The sequence below is a fragment of the Bubalus bubalis genome, chromosome 16 (assembly GCF_019923935.1).
Source record: "Bubalus bubalis isolate 160015118507 breed Murrah chromosome 16, NDDB_SH_1, whole genome shotgun sequence".
In the NCBI taxonomy this organism is placed as follows: domain Eukaryota; kingdom Metazoa; phylum Chordata; class Mammalia; order Artiodactyla; family Bovidae; genus Bubalus; species Bubalus bubalis.
In genome coordinates, this window is record NC_059172.1 from 67,801,980 (window position 1) to 67,825,390 (window position 23,411).

The window sequence follows — 23,411 nt, forward strand, 5'->3', positions numbered from 1 at the left end:
CAAGAGGTTTGAGTACCTACATTTCTTTAATTACAAAAAAAAAGATTTAATGATTAAAAAAAAACAACAACCAACTTTTTCAAAATTTAGACATTCTATCTTAACATTACAAACCTGGGTTCTCAGTATTCTTAGTTGAACTATTCCTTCATTCTCTTCCTCTCTCATTCTTTCTGTAGTGAGCTGCAAGCGTCCAATCAAGTTGATTTTACCCCTTTTCTGAACTTTTGCATTTTTTCTATAAAAAAATTAAATCAAATATTTTACGGTGAAAGGTCTTTTAAACATCATTTTATAGCAACAATGTCTAAGAGAAAATATTTAGAAATATTCTAAAAATTAATATTCAGCATTGCTTAAGGGAAAAATAACAACATATAGCTTTATTAAAATGAACCCTATGCTTTCCCTCAAACATGATAAAAGCTCTGTTAATACCTAAGTATGATTACACTCCGTATAATAACAAAGTAAATATAATTTATATTGTCATGAAAGTCATTAGATAATTGAAGATATGTCGGTTATAATTCAGCATTATCTTCTAATTGGGATCTCAAGGAAATAGTTCTCTGTGTGGATAAAGTGCTTTAGAGTACAAAAGGATGTTTATTTTAAAGATGAAAAGCAATATGGTGTAAAGTCAGACACCGAAAGTATCCAGTTCATTCAACTAAATGGCATAAATCTAAAGTGATGGCAGCACACAGATATGCTTTAAATATCATGTAAAGAAAGTAATTATTTTCCTAACAATAAAATACCAAAATTCAAACATGCTATTTTTATTTTCGATCAACCAACATAAACCTTACATTAAACTGAACTCCTGGTTCACTGAGAAGAGGGTACCTTCTGTAAAGTCTTTGGGTGAGTTGACTTGAGGTTCATACAATAAAACTTGCCGTTTGAGCTTTGGAAAAGCTACTAAAGACTGTAAAGAATAAAGGAAAAAAATAGCTTCTATAAACACCATAGAATACTAAGATCAATTCTCAAACATGACCAATATAGATGAGAAAAATTATGAGCACAAATTCAGAATTCAAACTTTTATTTGCTACTTCATAAACATAACAATGTACATGCATAATGAGGAAAGAGAATGAGGAGAAAAAGAGTTGGTTATGAGGAAACAATAAATGCTCTCTTTACAATAAGACAAACAAAAACAAAACAAAACTAAAGGGATTGATCATATATGACCACAGCAAACACCATTGTCAATTATAAACCAGCTGTTTCTCTCTAGAGAGTAATTTTTTTGCAACTATTAAGAGGCATATGGACTAGGGGTAAAATTTAGTTTTGAACAGGAGGGCTAATAAGTACATTTTACGGGGCCTCAAAAGAACCAAAGTTTTCTAATTCTTAAGAGTTTTGGTTATCATAAAAATCACTGAACAACATTCTCAATACGAAATCTTTGGTCATGCTTTTTCACAGGTAACATTTAAATAACAACTGAATCTTTCTCTCTTTTTTGCCATTCGGGCTCAGTAACTTTCATGTTTTCAATTTCTTATTGTTCCATAAGTAACTCACTAGTGTGCTTTTCTTGGTTAAAAGTCATTTGATTGTTATGAATTCATAAATTTATTATAACACAAGACAATACCTATTTCCTGCTATGTGAGAGGACACAATTAAAAAAAACAAAACATAAAAACAAACCAACCCATAAAGTCCTCCTAAGCTCAGCATCAGGGAGTTCAGTTGCAAGTTTTAGATTTTCAAAGCTGATTTTCTCTCTGGGTCTTTGGTTCCATGCAAACAATACAGCCAGCTGAAACGTTGTTACCTCCAAATCATATTGGCCTACTTCATTCTTAAATGTTATCTATAATAGATAAAATAATTTTTAAAAATAAGAATCTCTTTATGAGGATTACCATTTATCTACTATAATATCTCTTACATGAGATTATATATAAAAGACTGGTAGTTATCTTCCAATATCCATTCTTCCTTTCTTACATGGTAATAAAAATTTCAGCAGACCTTAATGACTATCCAAAATAAAGGCTCATCTCTCAGCTTTCCTGCACAAAATGTGGCCATGTGACTAAGTTCTGGCCAAGGAGATTTGAGTAGAAATAATAGGAGAATCTTCCAGAAGTTGCCATTAAAGGAAATTATACCATTACATCTTTCGTCTCCTGTTGGCCTAGAACACAGACATAGTGAGAGGATCATACTGGATTCTGCAGGCAAGGGAATACCTTAAGGATGGTGCTATAACCAATAGTTTATGTCCCTAACAAATTCATGGAACAGATCCACTATACCTGATCAAACTTTCACTTGCAAGAAAAGGAAAGATCTACCTTGTTTAAACAAATCTTATTTGAAGTCTTGCTACAACCAAACCAATATCTGAACTAACACACTATCTACTTACAATTCCATTTGACATGAGATGATGCCAATGTAATTTTCTTCCACTATGGTTCTTTTTGTAGAATTCTTCTACTTCAGGTATCAAATCCTCCAGTTCAGTAGGAAGTGAGACAAAGACTTTTTCAGAGCTTCTTGACCAGGCACCAGCATTCAGAATTTTTATATTAACTGAATCAGCTATAGGAATGTATGTCAGAAAATATAAACAAATAATCTTAACAATGGATAAAACTCAAAATACATAGACAGTGGGTAAACTTTGGTGTAAAGTAAACAATACTCTAAAGATTTTGTTAAAAGTGTCTTTTTGTTTCAAAGATCCAACCAGTCCATTCTGAAGGAGATCAACCCTGGGATTTCTTTGGAAGGAATGATGCTAAAGCTGAAACTCCAATACTTTGGCCACCTCATGTGAAGAGTTGACTCACTGGAAAAGACTGTGATGCTGGAAGGGATTGGGGGCAGGAGGAGAAGGGGACAACAGAGGATGACATGGCTGGATGGCATCACTGACTCGATAGACGTGAGTCTGAGTGAACTCTGGGAGTTGGTGATGGACAGGGAGGCCTGGCGTGTTGCAATTCATGGGGTCGCAAAGAGTTGGACACAACTGAGCGACTGAACTGAACTGAACTGAAGAGTTAGTAAACCTAATTTCTGCTTTGCAGGATATCTTCAAGGAATGTGGACTTTGAAACATACTTGTATTGATTGCTGCTTAGGTCTATTTTTAATTTACTAGAAAACAAAGATTTTTTTTAAGTTTTTTAAATGTATGTAATTATAAAATAATACCTGGTAACGCCAATTTATTGTTTTTGTGCATTTCCTTAAAAGCTTGGTTCAAATCTTCAGATACTTTTATGTCCTGAAACATTCTAGCAAGCTTGTTTACATAATCTGCTGGCATACCAACTTCCTATGAAAAGCAAAGACAGAAGAAGTAATAAATGATATACTATTAGGAAAAATTTTAATGGAAAACTAAATTTTATATGCTTTAATACAAAATTCTTCTTCTCTTATATTTATAGAGTATTTATAATCCAATACCTATTAAATTTGATTCTTTGAGACTACACAGAATATACAGGCAATTCTGGCTTTTTGTGCACCATTCTAAAATGCATGAATTTCAGGTACCACAGTATAGTGAAATAATACCAGTACCTCAACAACACTGCTCAACTTTCAATTACCATTATACACTAAATGTGAGTAACGCATAAAGCTCAAACTTTACTTCTAGCTCTTCATCATACAAACCACTAACAAAGAGCACATCCATCAATGACTAATCACAGTATTTCTTTCAAAATCTGTTAGTCATCTGTTTCTTCAGTTCACCCACAGCAAAGATGTAGCTTTGTTGCACCCATGTCCTCAACTGATAAATCATGTGATATTTTACAAAAATGGGTAACTGAGAAGTCAAGAAAGATGATAAAAATACAGACAAAAAAGAGAGAAAATAATGTTGTAATGAAAATAAAGCAGAACATAAATGGAGCTTTAGAAGAAAGGGCTGACGGTGACTGTAATGTCTGTTAATAATGCCAATGCGAAAGACTCTATGCAGGTATAGAAACTTAATGAAGGCAAATAATCAACATAAATGAAAAAAGTGGTATTGACGAGAAAAAAAAAAAATAGATGAGGAAGTGATGCCAGCAAAAACTTTGTAAAACCAAAAGTTTGGAAGGTGACTCAAACTTGCCGAGTATGACAACTCTTCAAAATAAACAAAAGGTGCTCACTAAGTAACTTGTCACTCACATGACAAGAAAGTAAGTACTAGACAAACTACTCTTCATTTTAGTAACAGTGCTATTGAGATATAAATCATCTATCTCAAAATTTCCCCTTTTAAAGTATATAATTAATCAGGTTTTAGTATACTGAAAGAGTTATGCAACTATCACCAGTATCTAACTTTAGAACATTTTCATCATCGCCAAAAGAAACTCCATACTTACTAGCAATCACTACCATATTCCTCCACTCTTCCATTTCTGGAAATTATTTATTTTTTGTCTCAACAGATTTGGCTACTTTGTATTGGGGGAATCATACTGTATGTGAAACCAACCCTGAATACTCACTGGAACAACTGATACTGAAGCTGAAGTTCCAACACTTTGCCACCTCATGTGAACAGCGGACTCACTGAAAAAGACTCACTGGGAAAGGCAGAAGGAGAAGAGGGTGACAGAGGATGAGATGGCTGGATGGAATCACCGATGCAGTGGACAAACTTGGGCAAACTCTGGGAGATAGTGAGGGACATGGAAGCCTGGGATTGCAGCAGTCCATGGTGTTGCAAACAGTCGGACAAGACTGGGTGACAGACAACAACTGTATGTGGTGTTTTGTGAATGGCTTCTTTTGCGTAGTGTAGTATTTTCAAAGTTCATCCATGTTGCATATATCAGTACTTAATTTCTTTTTATTGCCAAAGATATTCAACTCAGTTCAGTTCTGTTGCTCAATCGTGTCCAACTCTTTGCGACCCCATGAACGCCAGGCCTCCCTGTCCATCACCAACTCCCTGAGTCCACCCAAACCCATGTCCATCGAGTCAGTGATGCCATCCAACCATCTCATCCTCTGTCGTCCCCTTCTCCTCCTGCCCTCAATCTTTCCCAGAATCAGGGTCTTTTCAAATGAGTCAGCTCTTTGCATCAGGTGGCCAAAGTATTGGAGTTTCAGCTTCAACATCAGTCCTTCCAATGAACACCTAGGAATGATCTCCTTTAGGATGGACAGGTTGGATCTCCCTGCAGTCCATGGGACTCTCAAGAGTCTTCTCCAACACCACAGTTCAAGCATCAATTCTTTGGCACTCAGCTTTCTTCACAGTCCAACTCTCACATCCACACATGATCACTGGAAAAACCATAGCCTTTACTAGACAGACCTTTGTTGGCAAATTAATGTCTCTGCTTTTCAATATGCTGTCTAGGTTGGTCATAACTTTCCTTCCAAGGAGTAAGCGTCTTTTAATTTCATGGCTGCAGTCACCATCTGCAGGGATTTTGGAGCCCCCAAAAATAAAGTCAGCCACTGTTCCCACATCTATTTGCTATGAAGTGATGGGACCGGATGCCATGATCTTAGTTTTCTGAACGTTGAGCTTTAAGCCAACTTTTTCACTCTCCTCTTTCATCAAGAGGCTCTTTAGTTCCTCTTCACTTTCTGCCATAAGGGTGGTGTCATCAGCATATCTGAGGTGATTGATATTTCTCCCGGCAATCTTGATTCCAGCTTGTGCTTCTTCCAGCCCAGCATTTCTCATGATGTACTCTGCATATAAGTTAAATAAGCAGGGTGACAATATACAGCCTTGACGTACTCCTTTTCCTATTTGGAACCAGTCTGTTGTTCCATGTCCGGTTCTAACTGTTGCTTCCTGACCTGCATACAGATTTCTCAAGAGGTGGGTCAGGTGGTCTGGTATTCCCATCTCGTTCAGGATTTTCCATAGTTTATTGTGATTCACACAGTCAAAGGTTTTGGCATAGTCAATAAAGCATAAATAGATGTTTTTCCAGAATTCTCTTGTTTTTTCGATGATCCAGCGGATGTTGGCAATTTGATGTCTGGTTCCTCTGCCTTTTCTAAAACCAGCTAAAACATCTGGAAGTTCACGGTTCACGTATTGCTGAAGCCTGGCTTGGAGAATTTTAAGCATCACAGACAGCTAGCCAATCGGATCACATGGACCACTGCCTTCTCTAACTCAATGAAACTTGGGTGTAGGGGCCACCCAAGACCGACAGGTCACAGTGGAGAGGTCTGACAGAATGTGGTCCACTGGAGAAGGGAATGGCAAACCACTTCAGTATTCTTGCCTTGAGAACCCCATGAACAGTATGAAAAGGGAAAAAGATAGGACACTGAAAGATTAACTTCCCAGGTTGATAGGTGCCCAATATGCTACTGGAAATCAGTGGAGAAATAACTCCACAAAGAATGAAGGGATGGAGCCAAAGCAAAAACACCACCCAGTTGTGAATGGGACTCGTGATAGAAGCAAGGTTTTATGCTGTAAAGAGCAATACTGCATAGGAACCTGAAATGTTAGGTCCATGAATCAAAGCAAATTGTAAGTGGTCAAACAGGAGATGGCAAGAGTGAACGTCAACATTCTAGGAATCAGTGAACTAAGATGGACTGGAATGGGTGAATTTAACTCAGACAACCATTGTATCTACTACTGTGGGCAGGAATCCCTTAGAAGAAATGGAGTAGCCATCATAGTCAACAAAAGAGTCCAAAATGCAGTAGTTGGATGCAATCTCAAAACGACAGAATGATCTCTGTTCGTTTCCAAGGAAAACCATTCAATATCACAGTAATCCAAGTCTATGCCCCGACCAGTAATGCTGAAGAAGCTGAACAGTTCTATGAAGACCTACAAGACCTTCTAGAACTAACACCCAAAAAAGATGTCCTTTTCATTACAGGGGACTGGAATGCAAAAGTAGGAAGTCAAGAAACACCTGGAGTAACAGGCAAATTTGGCCTTGGAGTACAGAATGACGCAGGGCAAAGGCTAATAGAATTCTGCCAAGAGAACACACTGGTCGTAGCAAACACCCTCTTCCAACATGAGAAGACTCTATACATGGACATAACCAGAATGGTCAACACCGAAATCAGATTGATTATATTCTTTGCAGCCAAAGATGGAGAAGCTCTATACAGTCAGCAAAAACAAGACCGGGAGCTGACTGTGGCTCAGATCATGAACTCCTTGTTGCCAAATTCAGACTGAAATTGAAGAAAGTGGAGAAAACCACTAGACCATTCCACTATATTAGACTAAACCATATTTTATCTATTTATCAGCTGATTGACCTTTGGGTTCTTTTTACTTTTTAGCTATTATGAATAATGATACTATGAATATTCATGTACGAGTTTTTATGTGTTATATGTTTTTATTTCTCATAAGTGGAATTATCTAGGAGTAGAACTGCCAGGTCAACACTATGTTTGGCTTTCTGAGGAACTGTCAGTTTTCCAAAGTTGCTGCACCATTTTACACTCCTATCAGCAATGCATGAGGGTTCCAATTTCTTCTCTTCCTCGCCAATATTTGTTAGGGTCTAAATTTTAAGCTATCCCAGTGGAAGTAAAGTGGCATCTTATTGTGGCTTTGATTTGCATTTCTCTACTGATTAATGATGTTGAACATCTTTGCATGCACTTATTAGACATTTGCATATCTTTGTGAAGAAATGTCTATTCTAATACTTTGTCCATTTTTAACTGATTGTCTTCACTGTTGGGTTGTAAGAGTTCTTTATATATTCTAGATACAATATCAGACATGTGAATTTCAAATACTTTCCTAACTAGTCTTTAAGACTTTTACAAAGAAAAAAACACTTTAAATTTGAAAGTTTGTTTTAAATATTTACACGGTATACTAAATACACGTTAATTTTACTAATTTTTCTTTTTCCTATAATTTATAACAGATAGTAAGAGTTTCTAATATTTTGACAAAAATTTCCAAGTCATAAAACATTGGCACCAATAATTCCCCAGTGATTGTTTATATTAAGATAACCTGCACAGTAATTTTTACTATCCCACACTACCATGCAAAGCAGGGCTATCTGCAAATCTTTAATATGAAATACACATATAAATGAAAAGCATATATATATATATATATATAATACAAACATGCATATAATTATATACATATTTTACTATCATATATTAATATAATATTTATAACACCATGTGTATAAATCAAAGACATTCACTTATGGTATGCTAATATAATTCAAATTCCACTAAAATGAACCGAAAGGAACAGATTTAAAGTATTTTAATATGGGAATTTGACCATAATTAGTACTGATTAACATAAATAAGCCATCACCTTTTATGTATTGGTTCTTTTTCCTTTATAGATGTATTTATTTACAAACATCTCAATGGCTAAACATTGAGTACTAAACTTATCTTAAAATTGGCTAAACATTGAGTACTAAACTTATCTTAAAACTGAAATGATTTGTCCTTTAGCTTATTTAATAAGGTCAGTTCAATGAGGGTGGAGATACAAAAGACTGAAACAAAAGAAGCAAAGGAAGAGCAAAGGCACTTTGCTCTTTATTAACAAAATATATTTTATTTTATATAATTGATGCTATAGTCTTATAAAATGTTCCCTATTTCTTCAATATTAAAATATCACCAAAATTCATTACTTACGAATACATATGAACCATATGCTATCTTAAGAAAATCAAATAGTTTTAAAAATTTTACTTACTCTTAGCCACTCTACCATATTCTCTTCAATTTCACTATCAGCAGAGATGTCTAATATAAGACGTCGTGTCAAATGAGCTTTGTGATATCTCATAAAAACGTCTTTGTTTTGTACGTATTTAAGTACCAAGAGCTGTATAGAAAGCAAAGTTATTTTCAATATACACACACTCTTAGCCATTCCTTTCTCACTTGGACTTTTCTATATCCCTTGTTGTCAAAATTCAGAGATTTATATAAACATATACAGATATGCCCATCTCTGAAAAACCACCAGTCCTGATAGACTACTTTAATACTTCTTCAAGAAGTTAGCAAACTTGAGACTATAACCGAATAGCCTTTTAGTTCCTAGAAACATCAATTTTTGAGATTTTACATAATATGTGACAAAACTTTATATGAAAATCAGTAGTTCCCCCCTATATTTTTTTCTTCTATGTTTCTTCTTCATTTTATTCTGACACTAATCTGCCCTCTAACCACCATTCCACCCCACTTTTTGGCTGTGCTGTGCAGCTTGGGGGGGTCTTAGTTCCCTGACCAGAGATTGAGCCTGGGCCCAGACAGTGAAAGCCGTAAGTCCTAACCACTGAACCACCAGGGTATTCCCTTTCTTTTTTTCTTTTTCAGTTTATTTAATTTTATTTTTTTTACTTTACAATATTGTTATTGGTTTTGCCATACACTGACATGAATCCGCCATGGGTGTACATGTATTCCCCATCCTGAACCCCGCTCCCACCTCCCTCCCTATCCCATCCCTCTGGGTCATCCCAATGCACCAGCCCCGAGCACCCTGTAACATTCATCGAACCTGGACTGGTGATCTGTTTCACATATGATAATATACATGTTTCATTGTTATTCTCTCCACCCTCACCCTCTCCCACAGAGTCCAAAAGACTGTTGTATACATCAGTGTCTCTTTTGCTCTCTTGTATACAGGGTTATCGTTACCATCTTTCTAAATTCCATATATATGCGTTAGTATACTGTATTGGTGTTTTTCTTTCTGGCTTACTTCACTCTGTATAATAGGCTCCAGTTTCATCCACCTCATTAGAACTGATTCAAATGTATTCTTTTTAATGGCTGAGTAAAATTCCATTGTGTATATATACCATAGCTTTCTTATCCATTCATCTGCTGATGGACATCTAGGTTGCTTCCATGTCCTGGCTATTATAAACCGTCCTGCGATGAACACTGGGGTACACGTGTCTCTTTCAATTCTGGTTTCCTCGGTGTATATGCCCAGCAGTGGGATTGCTGGGTCATATGGCAGTTCTATTTCCAGTTTTTTAAGGAATCTCCACACTGTTCTCCACAGTGGCTGTACTAGTTTGCATTCCCACCAACAGTGTAAGAGGGTTCCCTTTTTTTCACACCCTCTCCAGCATTTATTGCTTGTAGACTTTTGGATAGCAGCCATTTTGACTGGCATGAAATGGTAGGGTATTCCCTTTCTAACCCTTTTGGTCTATACTTTCTCTACATCTTCACTTACTAATTTTTTCCTCTTTGATGTCCTTGGCTTATATCATATTACAACAACAAGCAGAGATAAACAAATATAAAAGCAACTAACTTTTTATCTATACTCATTTATCCATGGTTATCTATTTTGGGCCCTCACAAAAAAGAAGTGAAAAACTCCCAGTCTCTCAATTGGGGATCCAAACACCACCAGCTAGCTCTGTTTTTCCTTTTGCTGTCCTTTAATAGGAATTAGAATTGAATTGACTTTTAAAAAAGAATCAAGAAAGGGGAAGAATTAAATGCTATTTCCTTTTCTGGCAGCTATAGTGTAAAAATTTTCAGTAAAAAAAACAAAGAGGTCTTTACTGGCAAAATTTCATAATATTAGTTGCTTATAGGTATATACTTTAAAGAAAAACTGATGCTATCACAGAAAGCTTTATAATCAAAACACAAATTCAAAGATAATTACAAATTTGAAGTTAGAAAAAATTACGTACCACTTCTTTAAGCTTTGCTTCAATCTCTTCAGAGGTTAGCTTTTTGCTTAATGGCGTTTTTCTTAGCAACATGTCACAGTAATTGGCAAGCAGCTCAGGGCATTTTGATTCAGGCTGAGTTTTTAATCCCACCCTAAAAAACACATTAAAAGCAGGTGATTAAAAATGACTGAATCTGCAAATATTTTTTCTAAAGTCAATTTTTCACAGATTTGTTATGTTCTATAAATCCAGTGGGACTAGGGTGAGGAAGTCTACACTGAGGTTGCATAGCTCAAGAAGGCACTCACTCTTGGGCTCCTGTGCAATCCCGTGGACGGCAGCCCACCAGGCTCCACCGTCCCTGGGATTCTCCAGGCAAGAACACTGGAGTGGGCTGCCATTTCCTTCTCCAATGCGTGAAAGTGAAGTTGCTCAGTAGTGTCCAACTCTTCGCAACCCCATGGACTGCAGCCTACCAGGCTCCTCTGTCCATGGGATTTGCCAGGCAAGAGTACTGAAGTGGGGTGCCATTGCCTTCTCTGACCTGGAAGTCCTACATCTACTTTAAAAAATATATAAATATTTAATATTTATTTGGTTGCTTCAAGTCTCAGTTGAAGCATGTGGGATTTTTGTTGCATCATGCGGGATCTTTCCTCGCGGCGCATGGACTCTAGTTATGGCATGTGGGCTTAGTTGCTCTGTTTGTAGGACCTTAGTTCCACAACCAGGGATCAAATCCGTTTCCTCAGCATTGCAAGGCGGATTCTTAACCATTGGACCACTAGGGAAGTTCCTTTCTTCTAAATTATATTTATAAATTAATGTATTTTCCCTAAAAAATCGTATTCACATAAGTAAGTGGATAGTACTAGAAGAATTTTTCCTTACAATGTTACTCAATTCATTGACCATTTCCTGAATTATTGTTAAAAAACACATACTGATCTAACAAAAAAAAGTTACTTTTAATAATGGATCAAATTAGTCATCAATTGTGTTGAAAGCAAACAATTAGAAGTCATCTTGCAAATGGATATAATACCTAGTCATCAGAAATTCATTTTCTGTACAATAATACCAATACTTCAAAATATTCCTTTCTTTACAAAACAGGGAAGAGTAATTCTAGAAAGAAGTGGAAAGGAGAAACTGCAATGATACCTCCACCAGAGGGCTCAATTTCAGAAAGTGATTTTCTGAAAAGCATCTGCACTGGCATACTTTTGGGAATTCCTTCTGTATCTCTTGAGGGAGAAACAGCCAGTCTGAAGGCCACTAACTTACTTCACAAGAATCTATTCATCTCCTCCGATCTATTTGCACTGCCAGTGCCTAGCTTCTGTGTGAACTACTATAACAGCTGAGTGGTCTATCCCCCTTCTTTCAATTCAACAGGTTGAGAAAACAGCTGTCAGTCTTTTATTATTTCTTTGAAGGTACTGTGTCATTCTCCCTGCTCTCGAGATGTTTTAGTGTTTTGTTCTGTTTCCAGTTTCTAGCTGTTTTAGTATGATGTAGCTAGGAATGGTTTAATCTGTAGCTATTATGTTTGGGAATCAAAGAGAGATCCTTGAATATAAAGTTGGCGTCTTTCTCAACTTGGAAAAATTTTGGTCAACAGTTCAAGCCTCCTTTCCCTTTCTCTATTATTCCAATAACATATTGTTATAGATATTTCACCTTTACTCAGGTAACAATTTCCAACTATTTGTCTATTAATTATCCATATATATTATTTACTCTTTATCATTTATGATCTATTTAAGATTACTGAGATATAATTCACATACCACACAATTTATCCATTTAAAGTGTGCAATCCAATGTTTTTTAAAAGTATATTCACAAGGTTGTACAAGTATCATTAAAATAAAATTTTAAAACATTTTTATTACTCCAAAAAGAAACCCCATACTTAGTAGTAGTCAAATCTCATTCTGCAGTGATGCCTGCCTCTCAGTCTGTGGTTATTACTAATCTACTTTATGTATCTTCTGGACATCTATAAATGGAATCATATAATATGTGCCCTTTTGTGACTGATAACTCTTATTTAGGATGATGTTTTTATGATTCATTCAGATGATAGCACATATCAGTTCGTTCCTTCAAAAAAATTCTACTTTTAAACATGGTCAAAAGATTTAACATATTAGCCATTTTAAGTGTACAATTTAGGGGCATTAAGCATATTCACAATGTTCTGCAAATATCATCACTATGTCCAGAACTTTTTCAGTATCCCAAACAGAAACCCTGTAAATAATAATCTTCCATTCCTTCTTATCTGTATCAATAACTTTTCCTATCCTAGATACCTTGTGTAAGTGGAATCATAGAAAATGTTTCTTTTTGTGACTGGCTCATTTCACTTAGTACAATATTATCAAGATTTCGCTCATATTGTAGCATATATCAGATTATCTTCCTTTTATAACTAAATAATATTTCCATTGCATAGACAAATCACGTTCTCCTTATCCTTTCATCAGATAATAGGCATTTGGTTTCTTTCCATTTTTTGGCTATTAAGAATAACGCTGCTATGAACATTTATCTCCAAGGTTTCTAGCAGATGCACAATTTCTTTTCTCTTGGGTATATATCCAGGAGTGGAACTGTGGGTCACATGTTAACTTTATGTTAAACTTCTTGAGGAACTACAAAACTGTTTCAATAGTAGCTACACACCAACTATATATGATTCCAATTTCTCTCTACATCTTCACCAACACTTGTTAACGTCTTTTTCACTTCAGTCATCCTAGTGGGTGTTAGTGGTATATATCACTGTGGTTAAGCTATCAATTTAATTATTTTTTTTTTAAATATTTTTTATTTATCTATTTGCTTATTTTTTTTTGGCTGTGTTGAGTTTTTGTTGCTATCTGTGGGCTTTCTCTAGTTGCAGCAAGTTGGGGCTACTCTCTAGTTGCAATATACGGGCTACTCAAAGGGGTGGTTTCTCTTGTTCTGGAGCAAAGGCTCTAGGTGCATGGGTTTCAGTAGGTGCGGCTTTTGGGCTCTGGAGAATGGGCTCAGTAGTTATGGCACACAGGCTTAGTTGCCCCACGACATGTAAAATCTTCAGTCTTCCCAGATCAGAAATTGAATTCAAGTCACCTACATGGCAGGCGAACTATCAATCATTGGACGACCAGGGAAGTCCTAATCTTAATTATTTTAAAGTACTTATCTGCTAACTCTAATACGGGGTCATCTGAGAGTCTGCATGTAAAATTATTTTTCTCTCAGTTGCCCATAAATTTCTCTGCCATCATAGGAGTAGTAATGTCGCAATGAATACTAGCACTGCATATAAAGAATCGGGGAGGGGCTGAGGGGTAAATGAGGAGTTTGGGATTAACATATACATACTGTTATATATAAAACAGATAACCAACAAGGACCTACTGTATAGCACAGGGAACCATACATAATATTTTATAGCAACCTATAAGGGAAAAGAAGCTGAAAAAAATATGTATGTGTAACAATCACTTTGTTGTACACCTGAAATTTACACAACATTGTAAATCAACTGTATTTCAACTAAAAAAAAATAATCACAGAGGCACCACCAGTTCAGTTCAGTTGCTCAGTCATGTCCAACTCTTTGGGACCCCATGGATTGCAGCGTGCCAGGGGACCAGATGATGTTTATCTTCCATTAAGAGTGTATTCACCCTCTGTTCTGCTAAGGAAGAGGTTGATGACTTTAACCCAATCAAACTATTTTGGTTCAAGGATAATGATTTGTAGTTTTGGTAAGAATCGGTCTACATTTGGTTAGTCAATGAATCTAAGGAATGTTCCTTCTGGGCTTTCAGTTGAGAGCCTAGTGGGTTTTTTCATTCAATACTGTGTGACAACCAAAAGCTCTACTGTTCCCTAGCAGTACTGCTCAGTCTAAGCTAAATCTAGATTCTCAGTTACTTCTTTGAAACAAAGCTACAAAGACTCAGCTAACTTCTGAAAGGTTATCCCTCATTTCCATAATTTTTGAGTAGTGTGTTCTAGTTGCTTCTGTAGCTCTTTGATAATATTATATTAAAATAACTATTTTCTAAGTTTACCTGACTCTCCTGCTTGTTCTCAGTGGAAGCATTGCCTCACCATGACTACTATACTCTTCCTCAGAAGTGAGTCTTCCAAATAACCTGGATGCTTCTAGCAGCTTTATTCTCCTAGAACATTAATTACTTTAAGCACCTCCAACAGCCCCAACACTCATGTTCTGCTGCCTGAATAAGCTAATAATACTCATTTTTTTCCAGAGAAATTTTCTACTTAATGTGGAGCTAAAGATAGGACATGCTCACCTTAGAATAAAAACAATAAAGAGGAACCCAGTAATCCCCACTTCTGGGAATTTAGAGTACAGAAACAAAAAATGGCATATATACAATATTATCCTCTGGAACACTATTAATAAATAGCAAAGTATCAGAAACTACTTAGTGTATAAATAAAGGATAAATTAAATAAACTATGCTGTATCTGGGCTTTCCAGGTGGCGCTAGAGGTAAAGAACCTGCCTGCCAATGCAGAGAAAATAAGAGACACGGGTTCGATCCCTGGGTTGGGAAGATCCCCTGGAAAAGAGCATGGCAACCCATTCTAGTAGCCTTGTCTGGATAATCCCATGGACAGAGGAGTCTGGCAGGCTATGGTCCATAGGGTTTCAGAGTCAGACATGACTGAAGCAACTTAGCATGCACATGCTGTATCTACCAGTCATAACACCATGCTTTTTATTAAGAATAACAAAGTTATAAAAAAAGAAAACTACAGATAACATGCTAAGCAAAAATGAGGAGGATGTTCACTTTCACCACTGCTGTTCATCACTGTTCATCACTATTTGGAGCTGGAAATTCCAGTTAGAGCAATTAGGCAAAAATAAATGAATAAATAAACAAAGTCTTCCAAATTAGAAAGAAAGAAAAATAAAAGTATCTTTAGTAAGAGATGTAATGACCTTCTATATACCAAGTTATTAAAGAACCCACAAAAAAGCTACTTAAAGCCAATGAATGAATTTATTAGCAAAGTTGCAGGGTACAAGATCGACACACAAGAATTAGTTGTGCTTTCACACAACAGCAGTGAACAATCCAAAGGAAATTAAATGAACAATTTCATTTATAGCAACATCCAAAAGAAAAACATACCTAGAAATAAACTTAACCAAGGACATGAAAGCCCAAGCAGAATAGAAGAGCCATCTTTGCAGGGTTTAAAGCCTTGCATGCAGTGTTAGAGCCTGCTGCTGCTGCTGCTGCTAAGTTGCTTCAGTTGTGTCTGACTCTGTGTGACCCCATAGACGGCAGCCCACCAGGCTCCTCCGTCCCTGGGATTCTCCAGGCAAGAACACTGGAGTGGGTTGCCATTTCTTTCTCCAATGCATGAAAGTGAAAAGTGAAAGTCAAGTCGCTCAGTCCTGTCTGACTCTTCGCAACCCCATGGACTGCAGCCTACCAGGCTCCTCGGCCCATGGGATTTTCCAGGCAAGAGTACTGGAGTGGGTTGCCATTGCCTTCTCCGGTGTCAGAGCCTAAGCTTGGCAAATTAGATGTCCACTAGAAAGGACTAGCATCCAGGTTTCAAAAACCAACAGACAAGGGGTATATGGATGAGAAGGAGTGGCCAGGTATGGAGTATGAGAGAACAAATAGGTAAGGAGGGTTTCCATGCAAAGGGAAGGCAAAAGGGGAAGTGTTAAGGCTCCAGTTGGATGAGGAAGGCATTCATGTAGGGGGCGGCCTAGTTGGGGGAGTCAGAGCCTTAGCAGGGTGGGGCGTGTATCCACAAAGAAACAAGGCCAGGTACTATAGTTTTAAATACTTTTGTGTATCCCCACCCTAGTTTGCCAACTGAGGGGGACTAGACCAGTGAAGCAACAATACCAATGAATACATCCAGCACCAGATTTTGCTCACTAAATACCAACATCCACTAAAATCAACTAGGACTTTGTCAAAGTTGTCAAAATGGTTAATCCTGTGGCCAGGCAACATAAATTGCAAAATGAATCTGGAAACCTCACATGCCAAAAAGAAAAGAAGAATTTACTGTTAAAAGGACTCAGAAACCAGTTGCCACTGTGAAACCTAGGATAATTTGAAAATGAAAATAAAAAATAAAAGTAAATTATGGGAGTTCCAGAAAAACATCTACTGACTCTGCTAAAGCCTTTGACTGTGTGGACCTCAAAAAAATGTGGAAAATTCTTAAAGAGATGGAAATAACAGAGCACCTTACCTGTTCTCTGAGAAACCTGTATAAGGGTCAGAAGCAACAGTTAGAACCAGATATGGAACAACTGAATAGTTCAAAACTGGGAAAGGAGTATGGCAAGGCTGTATATTGTCACCCTACTTATTTAACTTCTATGCAGAGTACATCATGCAAAATGTCAGGCTGGATGAATCACAAGCTGGAATTAAGACTCCTGGTAGAAATATCAACAACCTCACATACACAGATGATACCACTCTAAAAACAGAAAGGGAAGAGGAATTAAAGAGTCTCTTGTTGAGGGTGAAAGAGGAGAGTGAAAATGCTGGCCTGAAACTCAACATGAATAAAATTAAAATCATGGCATCTGGTCCCACCACTTCATGGCAAATAGATGGAGAAAAAGTGTAAGCAGTGACAGATTTTGTTTTCTTGGGTCCCAAAATCACTGTGGACACTGGCTCTAGCCATGAATTTAAAAGACACTTGCTGCCTGGGAGTAAAGCTATGACCAATCTAGACAGCATATTAAAAAGCAGAGACATTACTGCTGACAAAGGTCAGTATGGTCAAGACTATGGTTTTTCCAGTAGTCATGTACAGATGTGAGAGCTGGACCACAAAAAAGAAGGCTGATCACTGACGAACTGATGCTTTTGAATTAAAGTGTGGAGAAGACTCTTGAGAGTCCCTTGGACTGCAAGGAGACCAAACCAGTCAATCCTAAAGAAAATCAAACCTGAATAATTCACTGGAGGGATTGAGGCTGAAGCTGAAGCCCCAATACTTTGGTCACCTGATGTGAAGAGTTGACTCACTAGAAAAGACCTTGATGCTGGGAATGATTGAAGGCAAAAGGAGAACAGGGTGGCAGAGAATGAAATGGTTAGACTGCATCACCAACTCAATGGACTTGAATTTGAGCAAATTCTGGCAGATAGTGGAGGACAGAGGAACCTGGCATCCTTCAGTCCATGGAGTTGTAGAGAGTTGACAGGACTTAGCAACTGAAATAACAACAAAATGAGAGTTCCTTGGTGTCTAGTGGTTAGGATTCAGGGTTTTAACTGCCATGGCCTGGGAACTGAGATCCTGTAAGCTGTGTGGCACAGCACCCTGCCTCAAAAAAAATAGCGAACCCACTGAATAAATATAGTAATAGTAAACTGAATCCATACTGAGAAGAAAAATCAATGTACAAACTGAAAATTTAACAAACAATGATGGGATCTAAAGGAAATCAGTTCTGAATATTCATTGGAAGGACTGATGCTGAAGCTGAAGCTCAAACACTTTGGCCACCTGATGTGACGAACTGACTCATTTGAAAAGACCCTGAAGCTGGGAAAGACTGAAGACAGGAGGAGAAGGGGATGACAGAGGATGAGATGTTTGGATGGCATCACTGACTCAATGGACATGAGTTTGAGCAAGCTCCGGGAGTTGGTGATGGACAGGGAAGCCTGGCATGCTGCAATCCATGGGGTCACAAACAGTTGGAGACGACTGAGTGACTAAACTGAATTGAACTGATGGAATCTTTACATAGTTGTACAGTACTTGTCAACAAATACCTAATTACAAAAGGAAAAGGAAATAACTGAGTGGAGAAGTGTGGCATGCACCAACTTAATCAGGTGACCAAACTGAATAAAACTGATACTGCAATAAATCAAAATCATGCACCGTTGTTTAGATAAGATGCAGTAAGGGAATTCCCTGGTGGTCCAGTGGTTAGGACTCCACTGTTTCACAGACAAGGTTCAATTTCTGGTTGAGGAACTAGGATTCCATAAGCCATGTGGCATGGCCAAAACAAAAACAAAAAATGCAGTAAGAATAATAGACTTTCACTTCTGCCAAAGATGCAAACCTGACTTTTAAGGGAAAAAAAAAAATCAACCCATCAGATTAACTCAAACTAACGAACATCCCACAAAAAATCTGGACTGTAATCTTCAAAAATGTCAAGGTAACAAGAGTCAAAGGAGAGATGGTTCCAGACCAAAGAAAAAGGTCAGTTCGGTTCAGTTCAGTCGCTCAGTCGTGTCCGACTCTTTGTGACCCCATGAACTGCAGAACGCCAGGCCTCCCTGTCCATCACCAACTCCCGAAGTTCACTCAAACTCACGTCCATTGAAATATAACAACTAAGTGTAAAACACGATTGTGTACTGGATCCTGCTACAAAGAATACAATATGGTCAATAAGCTTAGTGATCTGAGTAGAAGGTTATTATGCATCAAAGTCAATTTTAATTATTTTGATAGCTCTATTGGGATTATATTTGTAGAAAATATACACAACTGTACTTGGAATAATGAACAACTTACTCTCAAATAGTTCTAGAAAAAAGTTTTAATATATTTTCAAAGAGAAAAAGATAATGAAACTTCCAACTCTGTGTATATTATTTTGACAACTGAGAAAAAATATGCCTTAAAAAGCACAACCAAAACTAAAATGAGATTAAATTTAAAAATTTGAAGAGCCCTGTATCTATTAAAGAAATTGAACTTGTCAGTATCTGCCCACAGAGAAAACTATCAGCCCAAATGGTTTTACCAATGAATTCTACCAAACATTTAAGGAAGAAGTAATACCAATTAACCTATTTCTTTTAAAACCATACAAAAGGAAAGAATAACTCTCAACCCTTTTTATGAGGTCAACATAATCCTAAAATCAGAAAACAATAAAGATATCACAAAAATGAAAATTATTCAAGGCACAAAGTCCAGAAAGAGGTAAATCATTCCCCAAAATAAACAAAAATATTTAACAGAACATAAGCAAATTAAATCCAGGAATATACAAAAAGAATTAATACATCATCACAAAGTAAAATTTATGCCAAGAATTCAACCTTGGTTAAATGTTTCCTTAAAAAAATTCCGTGTTTCCGAGGAAGAAAAGTGGAGCTGAAGGAATCAGGCTTCCTGCTAACTGTGGACCATACTACAAAGTTCAGTCATCAAACAATATTGTATTGGCACAATATTGATATAAAAAAAATACACACACACTGAAATATGTATCAATGGAACAGGGTAGAAAGCCTAGAAATATATCCATGCATCTATGGTTGATTAATCTATGACACAGGAAGCAAAAATATACAATGGAGAAAAGACAGTCTCTTCAATAAATGATGCCAGAAAAACTGGACAGCTACATGCAAAAGAATGAAATTAGAACACTTCCTAACATTATACACAAAAATAAACTCAGATGGATGGATTAAAGACCTAAGTGTAAGATTGCACACTATAAAACTCATAGAGGTAAATGCAGGCAGAACCACATAAACTGCAGTAAGATCTTTCTGGATCTACCTCATAGAATAGTGGGGGAAAAAAAAGGGACCTAATTAAACTTAAAAGCTTTTGCATAGCAAAGGAAACTATAAACAAAATGAAGACAACCTACAAAATGGGAGAAAATATTTGCAAATGAAGTGACTGACAAAGGACTAATCTCCAAAATATACAAATAGCTCATGCAGCTCAATATCAAAACAACAAACAACCTAATCAAATGATGCGCATGCGTGTGTACTAAGTTGCTTCAGTTGTGTCCAACTCTTTATGACCCTATGGACTATAGCCCACCAGGAATAATGGGCTTCTGTCCATGGGATTCTCCAGGCAAGAATACTGGAGTGGGTTGCCATGCCCTCTCCATGGGATCTTCCCAACTCAGGGATCAAACCCATGTTTCTTATGTCTCCTGTATTGGCAGGCGGGTTCTTCACCACTAGCACCACCTGGTAAGCCAAAGAGTGAAGTGAACTGAAGTGAATTGAAGTGAAATGAAAGTCATTTATTTGTGTCCAACTCTTTGCGACCCTATGGACTGACTTTAGCCCACCAGGCTCTTCTGTCCGTGGGATTTCACAGGCAAGAATACTGGACTGGGCAGCCATTCCCTTTTCCAGAGGATCCTCCAGGTATCGAACTTGAGTATCCTGCACTTCAGGCAGGTTCTTTACTGTCTGAGCCACCAAGGAAGCCCAAATAATGGGCAGAAAATCTAAACAGACACTTCTCGAAAGACAACAGATAGCCAAAAAGCACATGAAAAGATGCTTAATATGGCTAATTATTAGAGAAATGCAAATCAAAATACAATGAGGTATCACACCACCAGTCAGAATGGTTAGCATCAAAAACTCTACAAATACGGCTTCTCTGGTGGCTCAGTGGTAAAGAATCTGTCTGCCACTGTAGGAGACATGGATTCAACCCCTGATCTGGGAAGATCCCACATGCCATGGAGCAACTAAGCCCATGGGCCACAACTTCTGAGCCTGTGCCCTAGAGCCTGGAAGCAGCAACTAGTGAACCCACAAGCTGCACCTACTGAAGCCCATGCACCCTAGAGTCCATGCTTTGCAACAAGAGAGGCCACCGCAGTGAGAAGCCTGTGCACCGCAACTAGAGAGCAGCCCCTGCTTGCTGCAGCTAGAGGAAAGCCTGTGCAGCAACGAAGATCCAGCACAGCAAATAAATAAATAAAATGATTTTTTTTTTAAATGTCTAAAAAGTCTATAAACAATAAATACTGGAGAGGGTGTGGAGAACCCTCCTAAACTGTTGGTGAGAATACAAGTTGGTACAACTGTTATGGACGGTCCTTAAAAAGCTAAAAATAAAACTACTATATGATCCAGCAATCCCACTCCTGAGCATATATCCAGAAAAAAACATAATTCAAAAAGATACTGTAGGATACAGGAAGAATAAAAGAAAAACAGGCCCCGTCAAGGGCCGCAAAAGAAATTTATAATTATTGATAAACTGGATGCTATAAGGCATGAGACTCTTGGAACAAGTCCAGAGGGAACAGTTCATAATCTTGAAAACAAGATATGATCCTGGGGTCGGAAAACTGACCCCAGACTGTTTCTCAACCGGCGTCTCAGAGTCACATGTTTAACATATCTGGTGGAAAATCTATAGATAAGAATATTAGTCTTAGTTACTGATTTGTTATTGATTACTGTTTCCTAATTACTCAATGGTTAATGATCATTTGGCCCTGAAGGCCACATGAGTTATAGTTTAACTCCCTGCTTATTCTTTCATTCATGGCTGAAAGTATAATAAAGCTGGCTTGGATTCAGTTTTGGCACCTTCACCTTGGAGTGGTGTTGGTCCCCTGATCCTTGCTTTTCTCTAAATTTTTGTGTCTCGTTTCTCATTCTCTCGCTGTATCGTGCTTTCGGAAACCCTGCTTGTCCAGCTGGTCTTGACAGATACAAGCAACCCAACATTCACTGCAGCATTATTTACAACAGCTAGAACATGAAAGGAACCTAAGTAAATGGCCACTGACAGAGGAATGGACAGCAAGGAGATCCAACCCAGTCTATCCTAAAGGAAATCAGTCCTGAATATTCATTAGAAGGGCTGATGTTGAAGCTGAAACTCCAATACTTTGGCCACCTGATATGAAGAGCTGACTCATCTGAAAAGACCCTGATGCTGGGAAAGATTGAGGGGAGGAAAAGACAGAGGATGAGGTGGTTGGATGGCATCACCAACTCGATGGACATGAGCTTGAGTAGCTCTGGGGCTCGGTGATGGACAGGGAGGCCTGGTGTGCTGCAGTCCATGGGGTCGCAAAGAGTCCGACATGACTGAGTGACTGAACTGATAGAGGAATGGATAAATAAGATGTGGTACATGTATACAATGGAATATTATGTAACCAGAAAAAGAACAAAATAATGCCATTTGCAGCAGCATGGATGGACCTAGAATCTATCATATAAGTGAAGTAAGTCAGAGAAAGACAAATATCATATGATTCCACTTACAAGTAAAATTAAAAAAAAAATGATACAAATGAACTTATTCACAAAGCAGAAACAGAATCATACTTTGAAAACAAATATGGTTATGAATGGGGAAAAGTGGGTGGGGAAGGGTAAGTCAGGAATTTAGGATTAACATATATATACTACTGGGCTTCCCTAGTGGCTCAGGTGTAAAGAATCCACCTGCCAATGCAGGAGACAGGGGTTTGATTCCTGGTCTGCTAAGATCCCACATGCCATAGAACAACTAAGCACATGCACCACCACTACTCAGCATGTGCTCTAGCGCCTGAGAGCCACAACTACTGAGCCCACATGCTCTAGAGCCAGTCCTCCCACAAGAGAAGCCACTGCAATGAGAAGCCCATGTACCACAACTAGAGAGTAGCTTGCGCTCACTGCAACTAGAGAAAAGCCCACACAGCAACGAAGACCCAGCACAGCCAAAAATAACCAGACAAAATTATAAAACAAACAAACAAACATATACACACTACTCTACATAAAATGGGGTTTCCCAGGTGGTGACAGTGGTAAGGAACCCGTCAGCCAATGCAAGAGACATAAGAGATGCGGATTTGATCCCTGGGTCAGGAAGACTGTCTAGAGGAGGAAATGGCAACCCACTTGCCTGGAGCATCCCATGGATAGAGAAGCCCAGCAGGCTACAGTCTATAGGGTCATAAAG

General features: G+C 37.7%; 1 protein-coding gene across 7 annotated transcripts in view; it reads right to left on the reverse strand.

Annotated features, from left to right (window-relative positions):
• The window catches only part of CUL5 (cullin 5), a 138,702-nt gene that overhangs the window by 7,265 nt on the left and 108,026 nt on the right, over positions 1–23,411 (reverse strand). For 6 of the 7 annotated variants that reach the window (XM_025266946.3, XM_006053333.4, XM_006053334.4 and 3 more), the window contains 7 exons: positions 10,677–10,809; positions 8,696–8,827; positions 3,196–3,319; positions 2,402–2,577; positions 1,679–1,840; positions 816–934; positions 115–238 (listed from right to left, as the gene is read on the reverse strand). In XM_025266946.3, the coding sequence (XP_025122731.1) occupies positions 115–238; positions 816–934; positions 1,679–1,840; positions 2,402–2,577; positions 3,196–3,319; positions 8,696–8,827; positions 10,677–10,809 (970 nt within the window). The remainder of the gene's footprint in view (positions 1–114; positions 239–815; positions 935–1,678; positions 1,841–2,401; positions 2,578–3,195; positions 3,320–8,695; positions 8,828–10,676; positions 10,810–23,411) is intronic. The other variant, XM_044929776.2, reaches the window with a different exon arrangement.